A 10,780-nucleotide genomic window follows, 5' to 3' on the forward strand; every position below is an offset into this window, starting at 1 on the left:
TGGAGAGCAAGAACATCACTCATCCTCTGGAGAGCAGGAACATCACTCATCCTCTGGAGAGCAGAAACGTCACTCATCCTCGTCACTCATCCTCTGGAGAGTATGAACTTCACTCATCCTCTGGAGAGTATGAACTTCACTCATCCTCTGGAGAGCAGGAACATCATTCATCCTCTGGAGAGCAGGAACATCACTCATCCTCTGGAGAGCAGGAACATCATTCATCCTCTGGAGAGCAGGAACATCACTCATCCTCTGGAGAGTATGAACTTCACTCATCCTCTGGAGAGCAAGAACATCACTCATCCTCTGGAGAGCAGGAACATCATTCATCCTCTGGAGAGCAGGAACATCACTCATCCTCTGGAGAGTATGAACTTCACTCATCCTCTGGAGAGCAAGAACATCACTCATCCTCTGGAGAGTATGAACTTCACTCATCCTCTGGAGAGCAAGAACATCACTCATCCTCTGGAGAGTATGAACATCATTCATCCTCTGGAGAGTATGAACTTCACTTATCCTCTGGAGAGTATGAACTTCACTCATCCTCTGGAGAGCAGGAAGATCACTCATCCTCTGGAGAGCAGGAACATCACTCATCCTCTGGAGAGTATGAACTTCACTCATCCTCTGGAGAGCAGGAACATCACTCATCCTCTGGAGAGTATGAACTTCACTCATCCTCTGGAGAGCAAGAACATCACTCATCCTCTGGAGAGTATGAACATCACTCATCCTCTGGAGAGCAGAAAGATCACTCATCCTCTGGAGAGCAAGAACATCACTCATCCTCTGGAGAGCAGGAACATCACTCATCCTCTGGAGAGTATGAACTTCACTCATCCTCTGGAGAGTATGAACATCACTCATCCTCTGGAGAGCAGGAAGATCACTCATCCTCTGGAGAGCAGGAACGTCATGAACGTCACTGATGATGTCAACAGTAGTCAAGCCAAACGTTCTGGTTGATGGTGTTCACCACGAGTCAGCAGCTCCATCGATGGCTGTAGAACTGGAGCTTAAGCGGTCGTTCAGGAAGGAGGAATTACTCACAGTGATGACGCTAGCAGCTGATCTGTGGGGTGTCCACTTTGAAGCGACCAATTAGATGCGGCACTGTGTCTCTTAGCCAATCAGATCATTGCCGTCAAACTCTAAAGGAGTTCTCTGCTCTGCTGTCAGTTGTCGTTTCAGCTGGAACCTGAAGACGAGCCTCCTCCAGCCCAGGGACCTCCAGGCAGCAACTCTCTACCACCACCAGCGTCTCCAGGGGGACCAGAACTCACTGCAGTGAGCCGAGTTCTGGTCCGACACTAAAACACTACTCACGATTCTATTTGTTATACCCACGTAATAAAGAATATTGTTGAATTTGGAATAAGGCTCTCCTGATTGAAATATGTACGTGTGGATGTATGTACAAGTACATGTACATGAACAAGTACATGTACATGATCTTGTACATGTACACGTAGCTCACAGTTTGTACTCTCTGTGTTTTCTCCAGGTGAGTGTTGCTCGAGGAAAAGATGGTTTTGGATTCACTATCTTCTCAGACTGTCCAGTTAAAGTACAAGCTGTCGACCCCGGTGAGAAACTCACACTGTGAATTTAAACATTATAAATACTATACACATTATACACATTATGACCAATATCATCATTATCAACACTGTAAACAATGTAAACACTATATTCAATTCAATTCAATTCAGTTTATTTTGTATAGCCCAATATCACAAATTACAAATTAGCCTCAGAGGGCTTTACAATCTGTACACATACGACATCCCTGACCTTTGACCTCACATCGGATCAGGAAAAACTCCCCAAAAATAACCTTTGACAGGGAAAAAAGGGAAGAACCCTTCAGGAGAGCAACAGAGGAGGATCCCTCTCCCCGGATGGACAGATGAATAGATGTCATGTGACCAGATGAACAGAGTTACAGAGTTACATAAACACATTACATGAATATGACAATGTATGAATGGAACTCCAATCCATGAAACAGAAGGAGGTAGAGAGGAGGGGGGGCGGGGCATCAGCAGGGCCAATGGGAGGCCGGCTCACCAGCATCAGACACCTCCAGGTCCAATGGACCCTATGAGACGTGAAGTCACAACGACTCCGGGGAGGAAGCAGAGTTAATAAGGTGCAATGGAGAGATGTAAATTCATCCATAAGGAGAGAGAGAAGAGGAGATAGGTGCTCAGTGTATCCTAAAACATCCCCCAGCAGCCTATAAGCCTATAGCAGCATATCAAGGGGCTGGACCAGGGCAAACCTGATTCAGCCCTAACTATAAGGGCTATTAAAGAGGAAAGTCTTAAGTCTATTCTTGAATGAGGTGACTGTGTCTGCCTCCAGGACTGAAAGTGGAAGCTGGTTCCATAAAAGAGGAGCTTGATAACTGAAGGCTCTGGCTCCCATCCTACTTTTTAGGACTCTAGGAACCACAAGTAGCCCCGCATTTAGTGAGCAGCTCTCTAGTGGGGCAATATGGTACTACAAGCTCCTTAAGATATGATGGTGCATCACCAATCAAGGCTTTGTAGGTGAGGAGAAGAATTTTAAATGTGATTCTTGATTTTACAGGGAGCCAGTGCAGAGCAGCTAATACAGGAGTCATGTGATCTCTTTTCTTAGTTTTTGTGAGTACACAAGCTGCAGCATTCTGGATCAACTGGAGGGACTTAAGAGACTTATTAGGGCAGCCTGATAATAAGGAGTTACAGTAATCTAGTCTGGAAGTAACAAACTTTGTTGCAGGTCATCCATGTTTTTATGTCTTTAAGACATTCTTGAATTTTAGCGAGCTGGTTGGTCTCCTCTGATTTGATCGATAGATATAATTGAGTATCATCTGCATAGCAATGAAAGTTTATGGAGTGTTTCCTGATAATGTTGCCCAAAGGAAGCATATGTAAGGTAAATAAAATTGGTCCAAGCACAGAACCTTGTGGAACTCCGTGATTAACGTTGGTGGTCATTGAGGCTTCATCGTTTACAAATACAAATTGAGATCGATCTGATAAATATGATTTAAACCAACTTAGTGCGGTCTAATAATACCAGTATAGAGATGAGTCCTTTATCAGCACTAAGGTCTAACAAGACCAGTACAGAGATGAGTCCTTTATCAGCACTAAGGTCTAACAATACCAGTACAGAGATGAGTCCTTTATCAGCACTAAGGTCTAACAAGACCAGTACAGAGATGAGTCCTTTATCAACACTAAGGTCTAACAAGACCAGTACAGAGATGAGTCCTTTATCAGCACTAAGGTCTAATAATACCAGTACGGAGATGAGTCCTTTATCAGCACTAAGGTCTAACAAGACCAGTACAGAGATGAGTCCTTTATCAACACTAAGGTCTAACAAGACCAGTACAGAGATGAGTCCTTTATCAGCACTAAGGTCTAATAATACCAGTACGGAGATGAGTCCTTTATCAGCACTAAGGTCTAACAAGACCAGTACAGAGATGAGTCCTTTATCAGCACTAAGGTCTAACAAGACCAGTACAGAGATGAGTCCTTTATCAACACTAAGTTCTAACAAGACCAGTACAGAGATGAGTCCTTTATCAGCACTAAGGTCTAATAATACCAGTACGGAGATGAGTCCTTTATCAGCACTAAGGTCTAACAAGACCAGTACAGAGATGAGTCCTTTATCAGCACTAAGGTCTAATAATACCAGTACGGAGATGAGTCCTTTATCAGCACTAAGGTCTAACAAGACCAGTACAGAGATGAGTCCTTTATCAGCACTAAGGTCTAACAAGACCAGTACAGAGATGAGTCCTTTATCAACACTAAGGTCTAACAAGACCAGTACAGAGATGAGTCCTTTATCAGCACTAAGGTCTAATAATACCAGTACGGAGATGAGTCCTTTATCAGCACTAAGGTCTAACAAGACCAGTACAGAGATGAGTCCTTTATCAGCACTAAGGTCTAACAAGACCAGTACGGAGATGAGTCCTTTATCTGATGCATTAGGAGGTCTGTCTCTGTGCTGTTTTCTAAATCCTGACTGAAACTCCTCAAATAAATTATTCTGATGTAGAAAGTCACACAACTGATTTGCGACTACTTTCTCAAGGATCTTAGAGAGGAAGGGAAGGTTAGAGATTGGTCTGTAGTTAGCCAACACCTCTGGATTAAGAGTGGTCTTCTTCAGGAGAGGTTTAATTACAGCTACTTTGAAGGAATGTGGTACATGGCCTGTTAGCAAAGACACATTAACAATATCCAACAGAGAGGTGCCAATTAAAGGCAACACGTCTTTAAGCAGCCTCGTTGGGATGGGGTCTAAGAGACAGGTAGACGGTTTAGAAGTAGAAACCATTGAGGACAATTGGTCTAGGTTAATGGGAGAAAAGCTATCCAAATATACACCAGGGCATACAGACATTTCCACAGCTCCACAGAGCTACTATTACTACTACTACTACTACTGAGGTCTATAGGAATACACGGCTCCACAGAGCTGTGACTCTCTGTCAGCCTGGCTACAGTGCTAAAGAGAACCCTGGGGTTGTTCTTATTTTTCTTTATTACTGATGAGTAATAGGCTGCTCTGGCATTACGGAGAGCCTTTTTATATGTTTTAAGACTATCTCTCCAAACTAAGCGTGATTCTTCCAGATTGGTGGAACGCCATATGCTTTAAAGCTTTGGTGAAGTTTGCTTTAGGTCGCTGGTCTGAGGGTTATACCAGGGAGCAAACCTCCTTTGCCTCACTGTCTTTTTCTTCAGTGGGGCTATCGAGTCTAGTGTCATTCTCAGTGAGCCTGTAGCACTATCGACAAGATGATCAATCTGGGACGGACTAAAGTTATCACAGGAGTCCTCCGTCACATTGAGACGTGGTATTGAATCAAATGCAGAAGAATCACTTCTTTAAATTTAGCTACAGCACTGTATACGAACACTATATAAATACTATAAACTATATGAACACTATATAAACACTATAAACTATATGAACATTATATAAATACCATAAACACTATATGAACACTATATAAACACTATAAACTATATGAACATTATATAAATACTATAAACACTATATGAACACTATATAAATACCATAAACACTATATGAACACAATAAAACTATATGAACACAATATGAAAACCATATCAATACTATTGGAACACTATACATACACTATATAAACACTATTAACTCAATACAAACACTATGAACACAATATGAAAACCATATCTATACTACATACACTATATGTCGGTGAGAGGAGTTTAACAGGCTGTCTGTGTTCGTAGGAGGTCCGGCTCATCGGTCTGGTCTCCGTCAGGGAGACTCCGTCCTGCAGCTGAACGGACTTCCTGTAGAAACCTGGAAGTGTGTGGACGTTGCTAACGCCATCAGGTAAGCCCACCCCATCAGAGTTTGATGAACTACCTATTACCTGTTTCATTTTATCTTTAGTTTAATTAATTAATCTGATCTCAGATTAAACAGATGCTCTTCGGCTTTGTCACAAAGTTTACATTTAAAACAAATTAAAAGAAGGAAATATGTATATATGTTTTTTTCATTTTGGTTTGAAACTCTAATTTAAATAAAAAAATGTGGTTTTATTGTTGACTTTAATATGCTTGATATCTATTTTTCATATCAACATTAATAATGTGTATGTCTGTGTTCAGGGGCTGTTCCTCTCAGATCGTGTTAGTGGTGTGGAGAGGTTTACCTGAGCTCAGGTCAGGATGTGAATCTTGGCTCCACCCACCAACACACAACAAGGTGAGTCTCTAAACAAACAGTCCCACAACTGCTGCTCACAACAGGAAGTGACTGTCTCCTCGTTGCCTCCTAGACAACAGGCAGGAAGTTGCTGCCTCACCCCACCTACAGCAAACATGGCCGTAGATGGGGTCAGGGGTCAGGGGTCCGGTCTAGTTTGGGGGCTCTGCGTTCTCAGTGGAGGAAGGAGGACAATGAGAAGGAGGAGGACCAAGAGGAAAATCAGGAGGTGACAGAGTACTCATCTCACACCACCACGCTCAAGGGCACCCGCGTAACATCATCACATGGAGACAATTACATCATCCTGTCACCTGTAAATCCAGTAGGACAGGTGAGTCCTCATCACAGACAGAACCCCCTTCGGATCCATCTCAGTCTTACTCAATATCTCACTGAAACCTTCCATCTGACCCAAAACGACAGTTGGAACATTTATCCAGACCTATTACATTACTGACAGAACCCAACATACAACCTTTCACCTTGAAAGATGATGGAGAACCTTTCAGCTGACGTAGAACAAACCATAGAACATTTCTCCAGACCTATAACATTACTGATGGTGTTTCTCCAGAACCCACCATACAACCTTTCATCTTTCAGCTGACGTAGAACAAACCATAGAACATTTCTCCAGACCTATTACATTACTGACAGAACCCAACATACAACCTTTCACCTTGAAAGATGATGGAGAACCTTTCAGCTGACGTAGAACAAACCATAGAACATTTCTCCAGACCTATTACATTACTGACAGAACCCAACATACAACCTTTCACCTTGAAAGATGATGGAGAACCTTTCAGCTGACGTAGAACAAACCATAGAACATTTCTCCAGACCTATTACATTACTGACAGAACCCAACATACAACCTTTCACCTTGAAAGATGATGGAGAACCTTTCAGCTGACGTAGAACAAACCATAGAACATTTCTCCAGACCTATTACATTACTGACAGAACCCAACATACAACCTTTCACCTTGAAAGATGATGGAGAACCTTTCAGCTGACGTAGAACAAACCATAGAACATTTCTCCAGACCTATAACACTACTGATGGTGTTTCTCCAGAACCCAACATACAACCTTTTACCTTCAAAGATGATGGAGAACCTTTCATCTGACGAAAAATAAACCATAGAACATTTCTCCAGACCTATAACATTACTAATGGTGTTTCTCCAGACCCCACCATACAACCTTTCACATTCAAAGATGATGGAGAACCTTTCAGCTGACGTAGAACAAACCATAGAACATTTCTCCAGACCTATAACATTACTGATGGTGTTTCTCCAGACCCCACCATACAACCTTTCACCTTCAAAGATGATGGAGAACCTTTCAGCATAGCATTCAGCTGGCTGATACTCTTTATCCTGCACTAGAGCATTCATGAGAACCCTGAAGCTTACGTAGAACTTCCCCAGCAGACAGTCAGTCCGATAGAACGTCATCATGATGTTGTTTGTTCTGTACAACACAGAATTATAATTATTTTACAGTATTAATAATAGTTTCTGTCCCTGTGTTTTAGCTGCTGCAGCCGGTTTATCATGACAGCAATGGAGTGATTGGTAACACCACCCTGAATATTCATTAATCATGCTGAGCATTGATTAATACATTGATTAAAAACTGATATTACCTGTGTTGTTGATCACCAGGGCGTCTGTACCAGACTCACTCCAGCAGAGGTCAGAACCTCTTCCACGACCCTCGACCCGGGTCATCAGGGCGACTTCTCAGCGGCTACACCTCCACCCTGCCCCCACCCCTCTCGACCTCCTCTTCATCAGCCCCTCCCGGTGACTACGGCAACTACCAGAACTGCACCATCGTCCAATCACATCTGCCCTGCTCTGCCTATGGAACCTACGTTACCCTGGCACCCAAAACCCTCATCTTCCCCATCTTTGTCCAGGTCAGAACCTAAAACATAAAGCATAACTCAGCCCCATTTTCTCTTTCAGGGTTAAAACCTAGACCCTAAACAGGAACCCAGAACCAATCAAAGTCCAGAGTATACTCTAGAACCATTATCCTTAATCAGAAATATTAGAATATTAAACATTAATATAACAGTGGACCAGGGCTATCCGGCCTCTGTACGACTGCAGTAGGAGCTGTGTTCGTATTCTCGGCATTAAGCCAGACACGTTCCCGGTGGGTGTTGGCCTCCGCCAGGGCTGCCCAGGGCTGCCCTTTACCACTGGTCCTGTTCATGATTTTCACAGACAGGATATCCAGGCGCAGCCGGGGGGTGGAAAGTGTCAGATTTGAGGGTCTCGGGATCACCTCTCTGCTGTTGATGATGTGGTCCTGTTGGCCTCCTCGGACAGTGACCTCCAGCATTCACTGGCGCGGAGATAAGAGTTAGCAACTTCTAATCTGAGGCAATGGTGCTCTACAGAAAACCAGTGGATAGCTCCAACCAGGAGGGGATGGAGTTCCTGCCCCAAGCGAAGGAGGTCAAGTATCTTGGGGTCTTGTTCACGAGTGAGAGTGAGATGGAGCGGGAGATCGACAGGCGGATCGGTGTGGCTGCAGCAGTAAAACAGGACCGGAGATGATTCCTCTGTAGGCAGGCCGGGCTCAGTCTTAGAGATAGGGTAAGGAGATGAGTTTCCTCTGTAGGACTCAGTCTTAGAGATAGGGTAAGGAGATGAGTTTCCTCTGTAGGGCTCAGCCTTAGAGATAGGGTAAGGAGATGAGTTTCCTCCTTAGGACTCAGCCTTAGAGATAGGGTAAGGAGATGAGTTTCCTCTGTAGGACTCAGCCTTAGAGATAGGGTAAGGAGATGAGTTTCCTCTGTAGGACTCAGCCTTAGAGATAGGGTAAGGAGATGGGTTTCCTCCTTAGGGCTCAGTCTTAGAGATAGAGTAAGGAGATGAGTTTCCTCTGTAGGACTCAGCCTTAGAGATAGGGTAAGGAGATGAGTTTCCTCTGTAGGACTCAGCCTTAGAGATAGGGTAAGGAGATGAGTTTCCTCTGTAGGGCTCAGCCTTAGAGTTAGGGTAAGGAGATGAGTTTCCTCCTTAGGGCTCAGCCTTAGAGATAGGGTAAGGAGATGAGTTTCCTCCTTAGGGCTCAGCCTTAGAGATAGGATAAGGAGATGAGTTTCCTCCTTAGGGCTCAGCCTTAGAGATAGGGTAAGGAGATGAGTTTCCTCCTTAGGGCTCAGCCTTAGAGATAGGGTAAGGAGATGAGTTTCCTCTGTAGGGCTCAGCCTTAGAGATAAGGTAAGGAGATGAGTTTCCTCCTTAGGACTCAGTCTTAGAGATAGGGTAAGGAGATGAGTTTCCTCCTTAGGGCTCAGCCTTAAAGATAGGGTAAGGAGATGAGTTTCCTCTGTAGGGCTCAGCCTTAGAGATAGGGTAAGGAGATGAGTTTCCTCCTTAGGGCTCAGCCTTAGAGATAGGGTAAGGAGATGAGTTTCCTCCTTAGGGCTCAGCCTTAGAGATAGGGTAAGGAGATGAGTTTCCTCCTTAGGACTCAGCCTTAGAGATAGGGTAAGGAGATGAGTTTCCTCCTTAGGACTCAGCCTTAGAGATAGGGTAAGGAGATGAGTTTCCTCCTTAGGACTCAGCCTTAGAGATAGGGTAAGGAGATGAGTTTCCTCCTTAGGGCTCAGCCTTAGAGATAGGGTAAGGAGATGAGTTTCCTCCTTAGGACTCAGCCTTAGAGATAGGGTAAGGAGATGAGTTTCCTCCTTAGGGCTCAGCCTTAGAGATAGGGTAAGGAGATGAGTTTCCTATGTAGGGCTCAGCCTTAGAGATAGGGTAAGGAGATGAGTTTCCTCTGTAGGACTCAGCCTTAGAGATAGGGTAAGGAGATGAGGTTCCTCCTTAGGGCTCAGCCTTAGAGATAGGGTAAGGAGATGAGTTTCCTCTGTAGGGCTCAGCCTTAGAGATAGGGTAAGGAGATGAGTTTCCTCCTTAGGGCTCAGCCTTAGAGATAGGGTAAGGAGATGAGTTTCCTCCTTAGGGCTCAGCCTTAGAGATAGGGTAAGGAGATGAGTTTCCTCCTTAGGACTCAGCCTTAGAGATAGGGTAAGGAGATGAGTTTCCTCCTTAGGACTCAGCCTTAGAGATAGGGTAAGGAGATGAGTTTCCTCCTTAGGACTCAGCCTTAGAGATAGGGTAAGGAGATGAGTTTCCTCCTTAGGGCTCAGCCTTAGAGATAGGGTAAGGAGATGAGTTTCCTCCTTAGGACTCAGCCTTAGAGATAGGGTAAGGAGATGAGTTTCCTCCTTAGGACTCAGCCTTAGAGATAGGGTAAGGAGATGAGTTTCCTCCTTAGGGCTCAGCCTTAGAGATAGGGTAAGGAGATGAGTTTCCTCCTTAGGACTCAGCCTTAGAGATAGGGTAAGGAGATGAGTTTCCTCCTTAGGACTCAGCCTTAGAGATAGGGTAAGGAGATGAGTTTCCTCCTTAGGGCTCAGCCTTAGAGATAGGGTAAGGAGATGAGTTTCCTCCTTAGGACTCAGCCTTAGAGATAGGGTAAGGAGATGAGTTTCCTCCTTAGGGCTCAGCCTTAGAGATAGGGTAAGGAGATGAGTTTCCTCCTTAGGGCTCAGCCTTAGAGATAGGGTAAGGAGATGAGTTTCCTCCTTAGGACTCAGCCTTAGAGATAGGGTAAGGAGATGAGTTTCCTCCTTAGGGCTCAGCCTTAGAGATAGGGTAAGGAGATGAGTTTCCTCCTTAGGGCTCAGCCTTAGAGATAGGGTAAGGAGATGAGTTTCCTCCTTAGGACTCAGCCTTAGAGATAGGGTAAGGAGATGAGTTTCCTCCTTAGGGCTCAGCCTTAGAGATAGGGTAAGGAGATGAGTTTCCTCCTTAGGGCTCAGCCTTAGAGATAGGGTAAGGAGCTCGGACATCAGGAGGGAACTTGGAGTTGAGGTGCTACTCCTTTGTATCGAAAGAAGTCAGCTGAGGTGGTTCAGGCTTCTCATCAGGATGCCTCTTGGGCGACTCCG

General features: G+C 44.4%; 1 protein-coding gene across 2 annotated transcripts in view; it reads left to right on the top strand.

Annotated features, from left to right (window-relative positions):
* Nucleotides 1-10,780, top strand: part of LOC117736508 (regulator of G-protein signaling 3-like) — a 49,420-nt gene that overhangs the window by 30,458 nt on the left and 8,182 nt on the right. For both annotated transcript variants that reach the window (XM_034541884.1, XM_034541885.1), the window contains 6 exons: nt 1,511-1,592; nt 5,307-5,412; nt 5,694-5,790; nt 5,864-6,124; nt 7,340-7,379; nt 7,470-7,726. In XM_034541884.1, coding sequence (XP_034397775.1) covers nt 1,511-1,592; nt 5,307-5,412; nt 5,694-5,790; nt 5,864-6,124; nt 7,340-7,379; nt 7,470-7,726 — 843 coding nt within the window. The remainder of the gene's footprint in view (nt 1-1,510; nt 1,593-5,306; nt 5,413-5,693; nt 5,791-5,863; nt 6,125-7,339; nt 7,380-7,469; nt 7,727-10,780) is intronic.

Source organism: Cyclopterus lumpus, chromosome 9 (assembly GCF_009769545.1).
Source record: "Cyclopterus lumpus isolate fCycLum1 chromosome 9, fCycLum1.pri, whole genome shotgun sequence".
Lineage (NCBI taxonomy): Eukaryota > Metazoa > Chordata > Actinopteri > Perciformes > Cyclopteridae > Cyclopterus > Cyclopterus lumpus.